Source organism: Lithobates pipiens, unplaced genomic scaffold, assembly GCF_037356315.1.
Source record: "Lithobates pipiens isolate NorthernLeopardFrog02 unplaced genomic scaffold, aLitPip1_a1.2 Scaffold_23, whole genome shotgun sequence".
NCBI classification, from domain to species: Eukaryota; Metazoa; Chordata; class Amphibia; order Anura; family Ranidae; genus Lithobates; species Lithobates pipiens.
Genome location: NW_027507785.1, coordinates 153513393 through 153534735, shown reverse-complemented (window position 1 = coordinate 153534735; position 21343 = coordinate 153513393). Strand labels below are relative to the sequence as shown.

The 21343-nt window shown below is 42.5% G+C and overlaps 1 protein-coding gene across 2 annotated transcripts in view; it reads left to right on the top strand.

Moving 5' to 3' along the window:
- IFT56 (intraflagellar transport 56) overlaps positions 1-21343 on the top strand; it is an 872526-nt gene that overhangs the window by 534770 nt on the left and 316413 nt on the right. For both annotated transcript variants that reach the window (XM_077452501.1, XM_077452500.1), the window contains exon 11: positions 3507-3560. In XM_077452501.1, the coding sequence (XP_077308627.1) occupies positions 3507-3560 (54 nt within the window). The remainder of the gene's footprint in view (positions 1-3506; positions 3561-21343) is intronic.

Here is a 21343-nt window from a genome sequence, read left to right as displayed (position 1 = left end):
GCTGTGGCTGGATAACAGTGGCAAATTCACTAAACAGAGGAAATTATGCCTTGCCTGAGGACTGACCCCCTACAGCCACATTTGCTTGTGGACACATTTGTTGCTGGCCCCCTTACAGTGCCAAGGAAACATCTGCCTCTCCTTGTTGTCCTCCCAGACATTATTGGGAGGGAGGGGGCAGTGTTTATAAGCAAATGTAAAGAAGTGGAAATCTGTACATAGATGCACTTTAATCAATGTAAAGAATTGTTTGGTACACTTTAATTCAAGTGCTCACACTACACAGACACACCCTACGGATACACTGTAATATACTGCAATATTATGTGCCAAACGTACAATAACGCACAGAACCTTATGGCATTAAACTGGCAATAACACAGAACAATATGGCGTTAAACTGGCAATAACGCACACAGAAATATATGGTGTTAAACTGGCAGTAACACATACAGGAGTAAATGGTGCTAAACTGGCAGTAACACACACAGAAGAAAAATGGCACTAAACTGGCAGTAACGTAATCACATAGATGGTGTTCAACTGCCACACTGAAGCTATCTGAACTGTTCTTGCTCTAGCTATACACTAATGTAAAGATTACTTACACGGTCTCAATACACTACACTGAAACTATATGAGCTGTCCCTACTATACACTAATGTATGTATGAATGACACTGTCTCACTACACTACAGTGAAACTATCTGAGCTGTCCCTACTCTAGCTGCACACTGTGCAAAGCTGAATGATGGTCTTCCTCACTACACTTACACAATCCCTAGACTGACACTAAACTAATATTTTGCACTGACAACTGAAGCAAAATGGCACACTAATAGCACAGAACAGAACCCTGTTCTATCTCTCTCCATGCCGAAATCGCACTGAAAATGGCTGCCATTGAAAGAATACTTTTATACTGTGGGGCGGGAATGAGCCATGCTTGGATAAATTCATAATGACAGTGTCCAATCATGACTTTGACAATGCTCTGTGCCCTGATTGGCTGAAGCTTTCACTGCTTCAGCCAATCAGGGCTTGCAATGCACTGTTCAGCACCGCAATGCATTGTGGTGGATTTTGGGGGGCAAACAAACGATCAAATGACGCGTTTGTTCGGCTGTTCGTCGAAAGTCTGGACAGCGAAAGTTCGGCCAGAACTTATGCTCAGGCCAAACTGTTCACCCATCCCTAATTAAGAAAGATATGGACTCTCTCAGAGAGAGAGAGATATAATTTTACCCCTGTACAAATCATTAGTAAGACCTTATCTGGAATATGCAGTTCAGTTTTGGGCACCAATTCTTAAAAGGAATATCGGGGAACTGGAGAAAGTGCAGGGAAGGGCAATCAAACTGATAAGAGGCATGGAGGAGCTCAGCAATGAGGAAAGATTAGAGGAACTGAATTGATTCTCTCTTGAGAATAGGAGATTAAGGGGGGATTCGATCAACATGTACAAATACATAAGGGGTCCATATATGGAACTTGGTGTTGAGTTATTCACTTTAAGGTCTGTTAACCTTTAAAATCTATATTTCTGATTTATTAATCAGAAGATATGATATGGGTTAAAAGAGAATTCTATTGACAAGGAAAAGAAAGGTTTAACATAACACCATTTATTAAAAGTAGTTGAAAGTCTAGCTAACACACAAATCTCTATCTATGGTCTTACATCAAGGAAGAAAATACTAGGTTGAAATATAATATTTACATGCAGGAATACAAAGTATATTCTCTAAGACAGTATATTTACAAGCATATTTTGTTACAAGCAACACCTTAACCATAATTACCCATCCTTACATAGTTCCACTCTTGAGGACTGGTTCCCAAAAAGAGATCGTTACCTCCCTCTGCCCGGAGTATCTTCCCTTCATACTGATGCCCCATTGGCTGCCTTAACTCGAGCATGATTGGAGGGCTTACTATAAAAGTCAGCCCCCTTTCATGCAAATCCTCGTGACTATTCTAGGAAGAAGATTTAATTGGATTTCCCCAGGAACTTAGCAATTGATTATGGTTGCCTCCCTTCATTGCATACCCCAGCATGGGGTCCTTTGAAGTGAGTAGGTGTAGAACAATGGAATTTGTTATCCCTGGTTGGAGTCTCGGCCCTGCTTTGTCTGCTCTTAACAGGGGGAGGCATTTTACCTGGCTTTCATAGATGCCAGCCAAATGAGATCTATTTCTAATTACAATATTTTACAGATATTAATGAAGATTTCACATAAACTCATAAGGCAACAGGTCATCACAGAGGACAAGGGGGCACTCTTAACATCTAGAGGAATAAAGATTCTATCACCAAATACAGAAAGGTTTCTTCACAGTAAGAGCTGTGAAAATGTGGTATAGACTGCCTCCATATGTGGTTAAGGCCAGCTCAGTAGATTGCTTTAAAAAAGGCCTGGATTCTTTCCTAAATGTACATAGTAGAACTGGGTATTAACATTAATAGGTAAAGTTCATCCATGGAATATCCAATTGCCTTTCGGGGGATCAGGAAGGCATTTTTTCCCCCCTGCTGTAAGCAAATTGGATCATGCTTTGCTAGGGTTTTTTGCCTATATGGGATTGTATGATTTTTTTTTTCTTGAACAAGATGGACTTGTGTCTTTTTTCAACTTACTATACAACTCTTCTGAGAAGGCTGTCCACAAGGTTTAGGAGTGCGTCTATGGAAATGTTTGATCATTCTTCCAGAAGCGCATTTGTAGGGTCAGGCACTGATGTGGATGAGAAGGCCTGGCTTGCAGTCTCTGCTCTAATTCATCCCAAAGGCATTCTATGGTCAAGGTTAGGAATCTGTGCCGACCAGTCAAGTTCCTCCACCGCAAACTCTTATACGTGTTTTTATGGACCTTGCTTTGTGCACTGGTATGCAGTCATGTTGGAACAGGAAGGGGCCATCCCCAAACTGTTTCCACAAATTTGGGAGCATGACATTGTCCAAAATGTCTTAGTATGCTGATCCTTAAGAGTTCCCTTCACTGGAACTAACCATAATCCCCCTCCACCAAATGATTTGGACCAGTGCAAAAAGCAAGGTCCATAAAGACATGGATGAGCGACTTTGGGGTGGAGAAACTTGACTGGCCTGCACAGAATCCTGACCTCAACCCAAAAGAACACCTCTGTGTGGACTGCCTTCCCAGAAGAGTTGAAGCTGTTATAGCTGCAAAGGGTGGACCAACTCAATAATGAACCCTACGGACTAAGACTGGGATGCCATTAAAGTTCATGTGCAGACAGGTGTGCCAATACTTTTGGTAATGTATTGTAGCTGTAGAAGCATTAATAGCCTGAGCTCAAACGGAACTATCTACTTCTGTGATAGTGTGTAATAACTAATGGTTGTATCATGTATAGAGAAGAATCATAATTGCTTTTACATGTTTCAAATTAGGAAATGCGTGTAGTTTTATATCTACGGTACTTTTCTGCAAAGCACCTGTAATAAGTAACTAATACAAATACCTCTCCTTTGCAACATACAGGAGTATATCCTCAAGGGTGTTGTGAATGCAGCTCTTGGACAAGAATTGGGCTCGGTGAGTTTTTTGCAATGATAAATATAGTATATATCTTTTTATTTTTGATGCTGTTCAGACAGGACAGAGACAATTGTCCAGACATTTCAAAAGATATTTGACAAATACTCCACAGTAATGCTGTCAATATGATTTCTAAGTCAACAAATAATAACAATTTCATAGTACTTTTATGCACTGTTTGATTTCAGGGTGATTGGTTGTTTATGTTTGAATAGTATAAGTTGCTTTTAGGTGGTATATGTATTTTACCATAACTAATTGCATTGATTATAGTTCTTAGAGATCTTTATAAGATTTTATAAAATCTGCAAAATTAGCTAATATATGGCCAGTCTTTTCCAAAGACGCTTATCAGTATTTATAAGTTGTACATCACAGGAGGCAGGATGGTAATTCTGTAAGCAATGGGTTAGGCAGCTGCCTTCTGGTGGTTGGACACTTCATGCGTTTATTTTTTTAGCTAGATGAATGGGAGGCTTTTCTCAACCTTTTTTTTTTCTTTTTTTTTTTCCCTCAAGACTTTTTTTGCAAGATTTCTACCTGGCACATAGCAACTGCAGCTTCTTTTTTAGCTTTTTGGCCTTGGTTGACTCCTCGGCTGAGCCTTGGAGGACTGTACCCGGACATGGGGGAACTAAATGTGTGGCTGGCCTGTAACATTGTTCCTGGCACAGGATATTGCGTTAGGCACTTACCTTGGCATGTAGTTAAACATTTTGAACTAGCTGCAGGGTGCTATACAGGTCCAGATTCATAGTCCAACTGCTATTGGACACTGGTCCCTGAAGCCTCCTTAAAGAGTAAGTAAAGCCTGATGGGTTTTACTTCCTCTCTTGTTCCCCACAGAGTAAAAGCATAATGGGCTAGTATGCATTGCATACTAGCCCATTATGTGCCACTTACCTGCAAACGAAGCCTGCAATGTCCTTGCTGGTGAAAGCATCCATCTTCACCCCTCTTCCCTTTGTGGCTGCAGGCTCCAGCTCTGTGACTAGCTGGAGTCACGTGGCATCACTCCCACGCATGCCAACAGTCACGGCATGGGCCCCGTAGAAATGGCACAAATGTTTCCTTTCTTATCTGCGCATGCACCAGTGACGTTGGCGCAAGCATATATGGTAAATATCTCCTAAACCCTGCAGGTTTAGGAGATATTTCCAGTACCTACAGGAAAGCCTTATTATAGGCTTACCTGTAGGTAAAAGTGGTATGTCAGGGTTGACAACCACTTTAAGGGGTGCGCCCACCAGGAGGGCAAAGATCTAGATGAGGCTTATCCCTACAATCCACCCTCAACTGACATAGGAGCATTGTGCGCTGTTGTAACTCATTCTCCTCAGGGTTAATTATGGAGTGCTGGCTGTGACTCATTCTGTTGCAGATAGTGGCAGGAGAGTCCGGCATCTTTTTCAATTTTACATTTGACGTCCTTTCTGCTGCATGTTCTGTAAATTTTATAGATAGGCAACTCCTATACTCATATTGATTAGTGGTTCCAAATTAATAATAAACACTGCAGTAGGGAACAGACACACAAGATACACTCAGCATCTTTCCAAAATAACAGTATTTAACCCAATTGAAGGTTTTTATACACTGGATTACGTAGGTATCACATTAATATTACAATTGTACTTGTATGGTAACAAGGGCCTTAACACAGGCAGGTCTATTCTGAATGGGCGCGGAGACGAACTGGGCATGTGAGCAGAGCTGCATCATGGAGCTCCCTGACTTTACTGGGCAGGGTGTACTAAGGGGTTAAATCCTGTGTTACATTTAACCATAGGTTCATTCATATATTTACCCTTTCAGATATGTGGTCAGTAAATGCAAGGATTAGAACACAGCACACAAAAAATGTAATAAAAGAGGTCTACTTGGCTTTGATTAACCACTTCAGCCCCGGACCAATTAACAGCCTAAGGACCAGAGGTCTTTTTACAATTTCGCACTGCACTGCTTTAACTGGTAATTGCGCGGGCATGCAATGTTGTACCCAAACGAAATTTTCGTCCTTTTCTTCCCACAAATAGAGCTTTCTTTTGATGGTATTTGATTGCCTCTGCGATTTTTATTTTTTGCGATATAAATGGAAAAAGACCGAAAATTTTGAGGAAAAAATGATATATTTTTGTTATAAGAAAAATCGAATAAACTCAATTTTAGTCATACATTTAGGGCAAAATTTATTCAGCCACGTCTTTAGTAAAAAAAATGTCAATAAGCGTATATTTATTGGTTTGCGCAAAAGTTATAGCGTCTACAAACTAGAGTACATTTTCTGGAATTTACACAGCTTTTAATTTACGACTGCCTATCTCATTTCTTGAGGTGCTAAAATGACAGGGCAGTACAACCCCCCCCCCCCAAATGACCCCATTTTGAAAAGTAGACACCCCAAGGAAGTTGTGGAGAGGCATGTTGAGCCCATTGAATATTTTTTTTTGTCCCAAGTGATTGAATAATGACACAAAAAAAAAAAAGTTTACAAAAAGTTGTCACTAAATGATGTATTGCTCACACATGCCATAGTTATATGTGGAATTGCACCCCAAAATATATTCTGCTGCTTCTCCTGAGTACGGGGATACCACATATGTGGGACTTTTTGGAAGTCTAGTCGCGTACGGCACCCCGAAAACCAATCACTGCCTTCAGGATTTCTAAGGGTGCAAATTTTTGATTTCACTCCTCACTACCTATCACAGTTTTGAAGGCCATAAAATGCCAAAATAGCACAAAACCCCCCCAAATGACCCCATTTTGGAAATAGACACCCCAAGCTATTTACTGAGAGGCATGTTGAGTCCATGAAATATTTTATATTTTGCCACAAGTTGCAGGAATTTTACAATTTATTATTTTTTTTTTTGCACAAAGTTGTCACTAAATGATATATTGATATAAAATGCTACCAAAAAAAACTGTTAGCGATCGCAGGGATCAGGCCTGACTCTGCGTTAGCTGCAGTTATGTGTTTAGTGTTTTGTAAGTGACAGTAATGGATCAATACTGCACTTGGGTGTGCTGGGCAGAGGGGCCAGCAGGTATCTGGGCTGATCCCGCTAACAATGCGTTTTTTTGGAACCCTAAACTGCTGGGGATGCTAGTATAGATCTGATCAGATCAGATATTGATCTGTTCAGATACCACTACGGGAGGTTTATGCTTTGCACGTGGGTGTTAGCGGTACTGGCACTAACCTAGCGCTGCCTGGGGCGACGCAGACCCTGACCCTAAAACCTAATTGATATCACCCGCCGGGTGATCAGGGGGTTAAACCTTTATTGGGTAATAAATGCCCTGATGCTATAAAAAGCAAACTAACCAGAGTCACCCGTAACACTTATACGGTGATCACTGGTGAAAGGGTTAACTAGGGGCAATCAGGGGGTTAAAATCTTTATTAGGTAGTATATGGGGGTCCCTGACACTATATAAAAACCTGACAGGGAACCTAAATAACTAACTGGCTAGCCAGCGTCACCAGTGGCACTTATTTTGTGATCGCTGGTGAAAGAGTTAACTAGGGGCAATCAGGGGGTTAAAACCATTATTGGGTAGTATATGGGGGTACCTAGCGCTATAAAAACCTGGCGGTGAACCTAAAAAAATAACTAGCTACCTAGCGGCACTAGTGACACTAATGCAGCGATCAGAAAAACTATCCCTTAGTGACACTGGCAAAAGGGGGTGAAAGGGTTAACTAGGGGCAATCAGGGGGTTAAAACCATTATTGGGTAGTATATCGGGGTACCTAGCGCTATAAAAACCTGGCAGTGAACCTAAAAAAATAACTAGCTACCTAGCGACACTAATGCAGCGATCAGAAAAATGATCGCTTAGTGACACTGGCAAAAGGGGGTGAAAGGGTTAACTCTAGGGGCAATCAGGGGGTTAAACCTTTATTGGGGGTGATAGGGGGCTACCCTGGACCTAACACTAACTGCCCTGACAGTTTTTACTTTTACAACTGACACTGAATGCAGTGATCAGTAAATAAATGATCACTGCAATCAGTGACACTGTGACTGGGGGGGGGGGGTTGGTTTGTGTGCCTGTGTGTACCTACATGTCAGTGTAGTGTTGGTGCACACTTACTTTCTGTCTTCTCCTCGTAGTCCGGTCAAAAAGACCGCCCCGAGGAGAATGACATCACTTCCTCCTTCCTGTGTATACAATACACAGTGGGAGGAAGCTTCTCATTGGCCAGGAGCGATCGAGAGGGGATGGCTAGAAACCAACGGCCATCCCCTCATCACGGATCGCTCCTGCAGCGAACCGGACCGCCGTATCCAGCGGGAGGGGGTCCGATCAGACCCCCCACCCGCTGGAAGGCAGGCACATACATGTACCTGCTTGTGCCTGCCGGTGCCATTGTAATGATGTACATTGGCAATACGGAGGTCCTTAAGTGGTTAAAGATGTATTATAGATGATACGATACAGGATAAATACAGCATATTCAATCCAGGGGAGTCCCTATCTCCTAAATGAGATACCTGGAGATGATAGTCAACATGATTCAGAGGCTTCAGTCCTGAATAAAACCTCAAACTCCGGGCTGGCCTCCCAGTCATATTTATATGGTAGGGAAGACAATAGCTAAAACTGATGAAAAGAAAAGGTGAAAGGTTCCCAACTTCCCATAGCATAATGAAGCAGATGTCTCATGCATTTAACATGTTGTATATAGATATAAGTAATCACTTTTACCTATTACTAAGTTTCTTGTAATTCAATAACTAAAGTTCTATATGAATATAGACCCATACTACATTCCACCCCTTGGTTTACAAGATTCTTAGTTGATAATACTCGAGATTACCTATAGATATATCAAGATGTTCTACTCAAGGTAGTCTTTTCGCTTGTACTCTAATATAAACATTTCTGGCTTCATTAATTTCATCTGTCACATTTCCAGTATTATGAGTATGTATGTGAAAAACTCCTCATTATTAAATATGGTCCATCTATTATTAGTTCTAAGACACTCACAAAAGATGAATTATATACTTTGGATAAGGGCCTTAAATACGCCCCTCCAAAATAATTGGATAAGTTTCACACCTTCATTGATGTGCAGAAATATATTAGAAAAATAAACATCCAGAGATATTTAGTGTCCAATCCCTGTGAGCGATCGGCTATAGCTGCTACATCAGGTACAGTACATTCTGGACAAATCCATCATTGTTTAGTCCGCCAGTCCCGGTTGCCCCAGCAGATGCCATTTTTATAGATCTTTTTCTTAAGGATTTGGCAGAATTACCAGTTAAAAAACCATATAAGTCCCCCTCATTTCAAATGTGTCTCAATTCACTCAGTAAAAACAAAGATCATTATACGTCCTGCGAACAAGGTGGGGGTATTGTGGTACTCGATAAATGTGATTATGAGCAGGAGATGTTTAGAATTTTGGGAGATATGGAAACATATAAAGAGTTGTCTTACAACCCTACCACTCATTTCAAAGGAAAATTGGTGGAATTAGTACAGGAAGGGTTTGATAAACACATTTTGAATAAAAAGGAACAGACATATTTGGTGCCATTAGCGCCTAGGATTCCTACAATGTACTACCTACCGATAGTACATAAGGATCCTATTCACCCACTAGGCCGCCCCATTGTGAGCGGCATAGATTCGGTTACATCTAGAATTGGTAGATACTTAGATTTTTTTCTACAGCCTCTTGTGAAACGAGTTCCCTCATATTTGAGGAATACGAGTCACACCATTCAGGTACTGGAAAAAATGGAGATTAAGAGGAACTGTCTGCTGGCCACAGTGGAGGTGGCCTCATTATATACTTGTACTCTCCATTCATTGGGATTAGAAGCCGTTAGACATTTTTTGGAAAGGGACCCGTCCATTTTGCATGATCAAAGTGATTATATAATGGAACTGTTAGAATTTGCTACTGGCCACAATTATTTTTGGTTTAATGGCAAGTTCTATATTCAACAAAAGGGCGTGGCTATGGGAGCTAAATTTGCCCCCAGCCTCGCTAACTTGTTTATGGCTAAATGGGAGGAGGATGTCGTCTATCAAGAGGGTGGTTCCTCACTAGTCCTTTGGGCTAGGTATATAGACGACACCCTCCTCCTATGGGATGAGTCTTTGCGGGACTTCTTTTCCAATTTGAATGTCAACGATCGAGTCATTCATTTGACATATGAATCTAGTGCAAACATTTTTTAGATTTGAAAATTTGCATTAATTCAGGAAGTTGGGAATTTCAGACTTTTTTTAAACCGATAGGAACGGCTTTACACCTATCGACAGCTGCCACCATCAGTCGTGGCTTAACGCTGTGCCCAAGAGTCAATTCCTCAGACTCCGTAGGAACTGCACGGACGTCAAGATTTTTAAACAACAAGCCCAAGAGTTAAGAAATAAGTTTCTTGATAAGGGATATGATCCCATATCAAGAAATAAGTTTCTTGATAAGGGATATGATCCCATATCTGTGCAAGAACATTATGAGGAGGTCCTTCGGACAGACCGTAATTTATTGTTTGACCGCCCCACTAGAGAATGTGACAACTCACATAAATGGTCTATTCTGACTTCATACTCTATTCAACATAGAGGTATACAAACAATTTAAATACACATTGGGGGGTGTTAAAGACAGACAAAACCTTATGCTCTGTTACCAGAATGTGCGAGAGTTACTTTTCGAGGTGTCCTGTCACTTCAAAGTAAAATAGCTCTGAATATAATAAACCCTCCTGTTTGCCCGGTATTTTTCCAGGATTTAAAGGGTTATTACCCATGCAAAAAATGCACAGTGTGTTGTCATAACATAAATGGTAGGTCTAAAACACTTCAGTTTGGTTCAACGGTTACTAACCGAGTGTATCCGATAAAGGGGTTCCATACGTCTGCCTCTAGATATGTTGTTTACCTAATAATATGTCCTTGTGGGAAACAATATGTTGGTCGGACCACTCGTACGTTCTCTATTAGAGTGGGTGAACATGTCTCTAAGATTAAAAGTGGAGATGTTAAGCATACAGTCCCGAGAGATTATAGAGAGTGCCATGACCGCAACCCTATTGGCACTAGTTTCCTGGTAATTGACAGTTATGTCCCACCATGGAGGGGTGGAGCTCTCACCAGAGGCGTTTCCGAACTCGAAACATATTGGATATACGAGCTCCAATCCTATCAGCCGTGGGGTATTAACGGGGAATGGGACATTAATGCATTTTTAAATAAAGAATAAATTCCCACACTATTTTTAACCAGAAGTTCTGTTTATATTTTGATAATATGGTATCAATGTCTGTTTCTTTTTTAGTCAATTTTTAACTATTTTTTTTTCTCTCTTATTCCTGTTTTTATAGTTTTCATATTTTCGATTTTAAGTCTTAGTCGAATTACCAATTCTAATTTTGATTGTATTTATGTGATATTTATTTATCATATGGGTTCATTTTATTGTTGAAATGGTGTGTATTCATTTATTATATATTTACATGTACACTTTGGGGTTCACATGAGGGTCAGCCCCCAAGAATTACTATAGTGAATTATTAGAATGCATTATAAAAAAAAAAATTTAATTTTCATTTTTGTGGTCACTCACATTATGAGTGGTTTTTATTAGTTAATCCATGTTGATTTACATGCCCGTTTTTATTTAATGATGTGCAAAGCTTTTTGAACTGATTGTGTTTCCGTAGTGTTTTTGCTGACCAGAAGCACTGATCAGAATGAGGCTTGGATAGCAAGCCTTGGGTGCCATTTTGCTGACCAGAAGCACTGATCAGAATGAGGCTTGGATAGCAAGCCATGGGTGCCATTTTGCTGACCAGAAGCACTGATCAGAATGAGGCTTGAATAGCAAGCCATGGGTGCCATTTTGCTGGCCAGAAGCACTGATCAGAATGAGGCTTGGATAGCAAGCCATGGGTGCCATTTTGATGATATGGGAAACCGTTCATACCTGGACCTAGCTGATAGGGGAGCTGACCTTCTAATGTGAGTACCCCATAGCCTATTTTAAACAGTATTTCACTATGAGGCTGTATTTTCTTTTTGGCCTATAATATACGTGAAAGAATTTCTGTCCTCAGTCACCCCAAAAGGTGGATAGCCATTTCATCTATTTTTGGGTCATCTCTCTGTCTACTCTGGTACCCATGAGAAGTTACAAGTTTGCTGAAGTCACTATAACTTCTCAAGGTTTTGCACTTTGTCACCATATTGTTTCACTTATGGACTCTTAACACGTTCACTTGAATACGTGAATATACGTATATAAAAAATGTTTTTTATTTTTTTTAGTATATTTGGATATAGTGTTGTCTAAAACATAGAATCATTAATAGTGTTAATTTATGTGGAGTTTTTTTATCACTAAACACTTAAAGTTGATTTTATTATATATTTTTTACACTGGTAAAAGATTATATAGATAGTGTTATATATATATATATATATATATATATATATATATATATATATATATGAAGCACTGCATCTTTTTTATTACACCATTTTGTTGCAGTAAGTCTGCAGTGCTGGCAGCTATTTATTTGTGGTTTGTGGATAGCGCATTTTTTTTCTCACTTTATATACACTTTATATCAATGCACTAGGCACTTTAGTTAATATTTATGTTTGGTAACGCAATCGATCAATTGCTGTTGCTTCTCCTTAGTACGGAAATACCACATGTTTGAGACTTTTTGGGAGCCTATCCCCGTACGGGTTATCTAAAACCAATCACCGCCTTCAGGGCCTAAATTGCTAACTATCTAACTGTCCGTTTCAGAGGCCCTTAAATGTCAAGATAGCACCAAACCCTCCCAAATTATCCCTTTTTGTAAAGTAGACACCCCAAGTTATTTGATGAGAGGCATGTTGAGTCCATGGAATATTTTGTTTTCCCACAATTTTTGTGAATTCCAAAATTCTACTGTTATAATTACTACCCTTGATCTGAGTTTCCTGGTAATTCCTCACATGCATGGTGCAATTGCTGTTTACATATGTCACGAGACTGATGCTTGCATTTGACTATTGCACACGGGTGTGGGGGGGGGGGGGGGGGGGTCAGGGGTGCTTTAATTTTTTTTTTTTTTTTTTATTTTGCTTTTTTATTTTTACACTGTCAGTTTCCATTTATTTGCTTTGTAAATGTCCCCTATGATAACAACAGGTAATCTTTTTTGAAAAATTTGGGATCAATTAGACTCTAGATGTCTCATCTGCCCTTAGAGCATTTGACTACACCAAGATCGGTGTGATAAGAGGATTTCCCAATATAAAAATGGCACTGTTTATATCCGGCGAAACCAAAATGATGAAATGCTTGTAGCTTCTGGTTTCTTAGGCCATAGAGAGGATTGGAGCCATTGTGGTATCCGATCAGGTCTATGGTCAGCTGGCGGAACCACAGGCTGCATTCTTGGGTTTCCTGGTGGGACAGGAGAGCCCGAGAAAACCATGGAAGGTGGTGGGAGGGTGGGAGCCACTAGCATTGCTTTTACATGAAAGCCGACCACCGGCTGAAAAAACAATACCAAGATGATGACTAACCATTCAAAGTCCAGCACATACCAGTACGTTGCTGGTCCTTGTTGAGCATATAGTGTAATGTTCTTTTTTTATTCAGCCTGTGGGCTGCTTGAAAAAAGAGAACCTAACAGATTTCTCCATTCACATTGATCGATGGTAAATCGAAAGATTGTGTGGTATGCCCACCATTAGAATACCACCCTGCATCCACCCTCTTCTAATGGCATACATGCACTGTTGTCTTTTTTTTCATTCAGTTCATGAAAAAATAATCTAAAAGATTCCTTCATTCACATCATTAATGTGAAGAAATCTCTGCCAAGAAAACTGGAAAAATATGTATGCCGAAGCATAGGGGCGATCTGCCCTCTGTTCACCCCAGCCCCTATGCTTTGGCATATACTCCTTTTTTATTTTTTAATTTTTTTTAACTATGGTGGTGAAATCACCTTCTACAGTGCTAAAGTCACTGATTTACGTACTGTGAGAGCAAACCCTGTTGCTGTCAAAATAAAAATGTGTCCACGTATAAATGGTACCCCTTTCTGAATAAGGAAGACACCAAGTCCCAAACAATCTTGCTACTTGCTATGTAGTCTGGCCAGTCAGGGGCTCCACGTGACTTTTCCCTCATAAATCCAGAAAGTACATGTATAGCAGGGCTGCCCAACCTTTTGAAGCATAAGGGCCACTTAGGCAACTTGGTAACTGGTCACGGGCCACAATCAGCCGAACAGACGGATGGCAGGTCTGTGTCCACTCTGCATATGCAGAGCGGACATGGACACAGCCAGATCGGATTGGAGGTAGGGCACAAGTCGATTTACATCTGCCACTCCTTAGGGGTGAATGGAGGGTCCAATTGGGTCGGACTGAGCGTGTGAAAGGGGCCCATGGCTGCTTTCACACTGATGCACTGCAGTTTACCTGCACCGTGGGTGCAACCCAGTGTACCTTTGCCTTTTCTGGACTTTGCAATGGATTTCTATTATATTCTGCAGATTTGGTGCACTTTCAGAAAGCTCAAACTCACAGGTAATAACAGAAGTATATGGCTCAGTGCAGGTAACCCACAGGTGCACTGCTCTGCATCTGTGGATTTATTTGAAAGCAGCCCAGTAACCACTGCAGAACGGATATGCCCATATATACACTGGGATTTTAGTAATAAACTGACCTTTAATAACCGTATTCTATTCCATCCCAGATTAGGAGGTCGTGGGCCACATCAGATGGCTCTGCGGGCCACATGTGGCCCCAGGGTCAATGGTTGGTCACCCCTGATGTATAGCCTGTTGCCCTGTCACAGAGCTGGAGAGAAACTGCTTGAAAACGAGGCGGCCAGAAAAGTTAATCAGAGACTCGTCTACACAGTTTGTTAGGCGTGTGCAAGGCTGCAAATTTTTGGTTCAAGTGATTTACAAGGGGCCAGATTTTGTGGAGCTGATCATATCCAGGGTCACCCCAAGGATGGCAGAGTTCATTGTTGTTGAAGTGCATAAACCGCAACATTTGCTTGTATTTAGTTCTGGCCACGGCAGCAGAGAACACGGGCATATGATGAATTGGGTCAGTGGACCAATATGACCGCAACTCACTCTCTTTATTCATGCCCATGATGCGCAATAGGCCCAGAAAGGTCTTAAATTAGGAAACTGTGATAAGTCTCCATGCAAATTGTCTGGCAAGGGTCAAATTTGGGTTTGCAGCAATTAATTGATAAGCATATGAATTGCTTTGGTCCACAATAAATCTGTATGTTAAAAAAGCTCATAAAAAGGGGAATTAAATTTGCCCTTTTCACCTCAATTACAGGTTGGCCAGTGAATAAGGGAAGTGCGGACACTGCGGAAGTGGTGGGATGCCAATCAGGATTTGCAAGCTCATCAGGAAGGGCACTATGGGCTCTACAGGCCTAGATTTGAATTCTTGGTGGCTGCGAGGCACTACTTGTGCTAACGCACCAGTTTGAATTGCACTTATGGGACTCACCATGTCACCAAGTTTTACTGCAGTGCTGGTTTGTCTACGACCAGGATGTACTAGGCAGCTGGTGCTCGCCAGTTCACCAAAAGGTAGAGTGACACTAGACCCAGCACTCTGCTGCATTCGAGAACCATGCGATTGCTCAACCTCAGCAACAAGGGAATGGGGTCTGGTATGCCTGTCCTTAGCAGGCACCTCTACCCCGTCTTCATATCTATGCCACTGCCCTCTACAGGTTTGTATACTGAGCCCGATTCTGACAGTGAGGACTCCCCATCGCTCTTACCTGTCATGCTCAGGATCCTGTGGGCCTCTTCACTAGTGTACCAGTCATTTGACATTTTGGCCACTAAATTTATAAGTAGCTAATGTGACTCACGGGTTAAAAAAAAAAAACAAACACCTGGTTGTCAAGGACTGTTTGAACCACTACAAAAAAATGTAACTGCTAAAGCTAGCAGAGATCGGGCCTGACTCTAACGCTGGGGTTTTGTGTACTGTGTATCGGAAGTGACAGTGATCTACTGATGCTGCACTTGTTTGGGTGAGGCAGAGTGGCAAAACTCAGGTGCTGACAGATGTCAGGGCTGATCATGCTAACACTGTGTTTTGGGAACACTATACTATTAGGGACGCTAGTATAGTTCTTCTCTGATCAATATCTGAAGATATTGATCCTTTCAGACACTATACTAGTAATGGAGGTGTATAGTGTGTGTGTGTGTTACTGAAAATCGAAGGGTTAAAATTTATTAGTGAATTTGTGGCGGGACCCTGACGCTATCAGGGATTGACGCTAACCGGCGTCACCGGTGACACTAATACAGGGATCATGAAAAAGGTCTGTACACTGTACTAATAACACCGTGACAGGGAGTGAAAGAGTTAACGAACGGGTGCACGATCAGGGGGTTAAAACTGTATTAGGGAATATATGGCGGGTACCCTGAACCTAGCTGGGACTGACGCTAACTTCTGCTATCGCTAACTGGCCTCACCAGTGACACTAATGCCACGTACACACGACCGAACTTTTCGAGGGACTAGGTCAGACGGACTTTCGGCGGAGTTTTGACAGAGTTCTGAAGGACTTTCCGAATGAACGGACTTGGCCACACACAATCACACCAAAGTCCGACGGATTCGAACGTGATGACGTACGACCGGACTAGAATAAGGAAGTTCATAGCCAGTAGCCAATAGCTGCCCTCGCATCGGTTTTTGTCTGTTGGACTAGCATAGCACGAGCGGATTTCTCGGTAGGAACTGGGTCCGGCGGAGTTCTGGCGCAAAAATTTGAAACATGTTCCATTTCTAAAGTCTGAAGGATTTTTGCAAATCAAAAGTCCGCTGCAGCCCACACACGATCGAATGGTCTGCCAGAATCGTTCCGTCGGACCTTTGATGACGAAAAGTCCGGTCTTGTGTACGCGGCATTATACAGTGATCAGTAAAATGAATCAGTAAAATATCTGTACACTGTAACTAGTGACAGGGAATGAACGTGTTAACTGGGGGGGGGGGGGGGTGATTAAGAGCTAAAATGTGCCTGCATGGTTGATGCCATCACCTCTCACAGTGGAACTGAATAGGGCTCCAGCAGAGGAGATTGCATAATTTCCTGTGCCTTTGTTTACATTACACAGGCACGGGTTGTTCTGTAAATCATCAGAACTGATCAGCAGGTCCAGGCCATAAATTATTGGCCTGAACCTGTAGATTGATTGGTTCTGGAACGAATCTGATTGCCACGGGTGCAAGCGACGTACAGGTAGCAGCCAAGTCGCCCTGCCGCAGTAAATGTGTGGAAGGCAGTGGAACTGTTTAACCTCCCTGGTGCACTTAAACCTCCCTGGTGCACTTAAACCTCCCTATGATTATTTCTGATTTTAGGTGCTGAACGCGGTGCAATTATTTTGCATGGAAATTTGGCATTTTATATTGTAGGCCTGCAATTCTTAAGCCTTGTACACATGGTCGGAGAATCCGTCGGAATGTGTCCTATCGGACCGTGTCGTCGGATAATCCGACTGTGTGTGGTATGATTCCGTCCGAATATCCGTCGGACCCAATTTTCCAACATGTTGGAAATATTTCCCGACCAACTGGTTCGATCGGACATACTCCGATCATGTGTAGTGAATTTTGATCGGACCAAGTGCCACGCATGCTCAGATCAAATTCCTACATCAAAGCTATTGGTTACTAGCCTGAATGTAGTCCCATTGTAACGAAATGACGTCATCACGTTCTGAAAGATCGGATTTTTCGACAACTTAGTCCGACCGTGTGTATGCAAGAGTTTCGGACACAATCCGTCAGACTATATCTGACGGACAAAATCCGACCGTGTGTACAGGGGCTTAGGTATAACTCTCTTAAAGCGGAGGTCCACCCTCTATTTTTTTATACAGTACTGTAATCTGTAATTTTGTACTGTATGTGTATTGTGTATTTTTACCTTTTTTGAATTTGGCGCCGATCTCCGCTCCTGTGCGTCGTAACATTGCAGGGAACGGAGCTTGGCGGCACTTGGGCACTGTGTGAATTGAGCGGAGGACAGCTCGCACACACAGTGGGGGGACATCGCTGGATCCAGGGGACAAGGTAAGTTAGTCTCCCTGTATCCAGCGATACAATCCCGAGTCTGGCTCTGCGTTACCGCTCGTGGTACTGAAATCCCAGCCCGAGCCAGACTTGGGATTACCGCCAGGGAGGTTAAAAGATTTTTTATTTTTTTTTAAAGAGTTACAACCACTTTAAAGCAGAACTCCAGCTTTTCCTCCCTAAAACAATAGATGCATTGGGCATGTAAAGAATCACAACCCCACTGTCATTTTATCTGTATCTTACCTCATTTAGCTGTATGCAGGAGGTTTCTGTGTCTGTGATGTCACTCCTTCTGGCTAAATTTCAAAGATCTCTGACTTCCTGTTTCCTTCCGTTATCAGTCCTGATACTACATGTTCCATTATGCTTTGGGCCTCTGTAGTTTCAGGGCAGGCAATGGGTATTGATTTGGGTGAATCCTAGGGTTACTGTGGGTAAACAGATTGCTGTACAGTGGAAAGTGAAAGCTTACAAACCAATATTTAACCCTATGGACTGGGATGCCGTTAAAGTTCATGTGCGTGTAAAGGCAGGTGTCCCAATACTTTTGATGATCTAACATATATACATTATCTCACAAAAGTGAGTACACCCCTCACATTTATGTAGATATTTTATTATCTTTTCATGTGACAACACTGAAGAAATTACACTTTGCTACAAGGAGTGTGTGTACATCTGGTATAACAGTGTAAATTTGCTTTGCCCTCAAATTAACTCCACACACAACCAATAATTTCTAAACCGCTGGCAACAAAACTGAATACACCCCTAAGTGAAAATGTCAAAATTGGGCCCAATTGGCCATTTACTCTCCCTGGTGTCATGTGACTCGTTAGTGTTACAAGGTCTCAGGTGTGAATGGGAAGCAAGTGTGTTAAATTTTGGTGTTATCACTCTCACTCTCTCATGCTGGTCACTGGAAGTTCAACATGGCGCACCCCATGGCAAAGAACTCTCTGAGGATCAGAAAAAAAGAATTTTGTTCTTAATAAAGATGACAGAGGCTATAAAAAGATTGGCAAGACCCTGAAACTGCAGCACGGTGGCTAATACCATACAGCGGTTTAACAGGACAGGTTCCACTCACAACAGGCCTCGCCATGGTCGTCCAAAGAAGTTGAGTGCACGTGCTTAGTCTCATATCCAGAGGTTGTCTTTGGCGAAATAGATGTATGAGTACTGCCAGCATTGCTGCAGAGGTTGAAAGGGTGGAAAATTGACACCCCCAGAACACTTTGCAGATAACAGTGAGAACTGTGAAATGGTGCAGGAATTGGATTGTAAACACCCATCTAATCCGATTCCAGTGCAGATAAAAAAAAAAAGGGTCCTGCACCATTTTGGTGCAAATGCAATTTCAGCCATACAGTTTGTATGGCTGAATTCGCAGCGCAATCCGGTGCAAATCACATGCAATGTCTATGATCACACTAGTGAAAACCCTAGCTAAAGGAACATGATGGGGCCAACTATTAGCATAGAGTTAAAGCGGGGTTCCACCCTAAAGTGGAACCTCCGCTGATCGGAACCCCCCCCCCTCCGGTGTCACAATTGGCACCTTTCAGGGGGGAAGGGGGTGGAGATACCTGTCCAAGACAGGTATTTACACCCACTTCTGGGCATAAACTCCCGTGGGAGTCTACGCCATTTCCTGTCCTGCCGCGCTGTCTGCTGGGACACACACGGGTCTCAGAGACAGCACGGAGAATTCCCATTGCGCTGCGCAACTCGCGCATGCGCAGTAGGGAACCGGGAAGTGAAGCCGATTCGCTTCACTTCCTGATTCCCTCATCTAGAATGGTGACGGCAGCAGCCGAGCGATCGATCGGCCTCGGCTGCCGGCATCGCTGAAACCCGGGACAGGTGAGAGTCCATTTATTAAAAGTCAGCAGCTGTAGTATTTATAGCTGCTGGCTTTTAATATTTATTTTTTTGGTGGAATCCCTCTTTAATGAAAGACTCTGCTGGAGGACAACAGAGGAAAGAGGGGGGAGTAAAAGAGATTAGGGAGAGAGAGGTCTGCACACAGTGACAGCGCTGATAACTCGGATGTTCCCAGGTTGCTCACACTAGTTCCGTCGGGACAGAATAGGCAGGCATCTAGAACGGTCTCTCCCTGACGTCCCTTCACTTCCGGTGACGTCACTTCCTTGTGCTCCACACTGGGTCCGTTCAACTTCCTGGTAGCCACAGAACTGCAAACAAATCCCCTGCCATCTCCTCCATGCTTGGATTCTGGGAGAGTTACCCCCCCCCCCCCCCAGACACACAGATGAGCTTGATTTTTATCTCTGTCTTGTGAGTGCACTGCGTACATTGTTATTAAAATTTTGCTCTAAGACCCCATTCACACCTGAGCGTTTTGTAGCTTGAAGCCTGAAGCTACAAAACGCTAGAGGGGAAAAAATGTACTATAATCAATGGAGATGGTTCACATCTCCACTCCATATCGCCTGAAGCTCAAACAAGTTCCGGACCCTTTTTGTCGCTCGAATTGAGCAAATTTGGGCGTTTTTCTTCTTTTAACATTGGTGACCTTTTGTCCTGCACAAAATCGCGGCAAATTGCGGTAAAAACGCCACGAATCGCTGTAAAAACGCAGCAAAAACCGCCGCAAAATCGCTCAGGTGTGAATGCAGCCTAATACTACACTCAGGTGGGGTTTCATGTGTTTTCCCTTCCTTCTTATCCCATTTACAGAGCTGGATTTCTCTGAGGATAGCTGCTGCCATTCAGCTTAAGAACCTATTCTCTATGGACTACTATGACTATTGATTTAACACCCATTGATATACTTACAGTTACTCTGTCTTTGCGCTTACAGTTTCCCGTTCTTCATTTGTCTGATATCTCCAGCCCAGGCCCCACTGAGAGTGAAACAGAGGGCACAGAGGCACAAGAGAAACATGAGTGCCTGTAGGTGTAGACCAAGGGACTTGCAACGGGAGATGCAGTTCCAAGGCAACAGGAGAACCATCAGGTCAGGGATGGTAGCCATGCTCCGTAGTTCAGCTGAGGTTAAGGAGGCACTCCATTTGAATTGCAGGGCCAGAGCTTGTGGCTGGTTTGAGCTATCTGTAGACTTGCAGCAGGAATATACAATGGGTTTCAGAACTGCGATAGCAGACAGCCAGGCAGACACCCAAATGATTCGGAAAGCCAGAATCAAAGAAAGACGTGTGGTCACAGGATTAGCCATGGTCATAAACAGGTAGGCAGTGAGGTACCAAATCAGGAGCAGAGCCAAAGTCGGGAAGGAGCTGGGTCAGGCACTAGCGACAAGACAAAAGCAGGATGGACTGGGATGCCGTTAAAGTTCATGTGCGTGTAAAGGCAGGTGTCCCAATACTTTTGATGATCTAACATATATACATTATCTCACAAAAGTGAGTACACCCCTCACATTTATGTAAATATTTTATTATATCTTTTCATGTGACAACACTGAAGAAATTACACTTTGCTACAAGGCCAGGAGTAAGCCGGGTCAGCAACCAAGGAACACACTGGAAGTACACAGGATAACAGCTGAAGACCAATCAGCATTAGAGCACAAGCAGACGCATCCTTAAATAGTCTAGCACCAACATACATCATGTGCATGTCCGTTCACGCCCATCTACATTTCTGTTAACCATTCT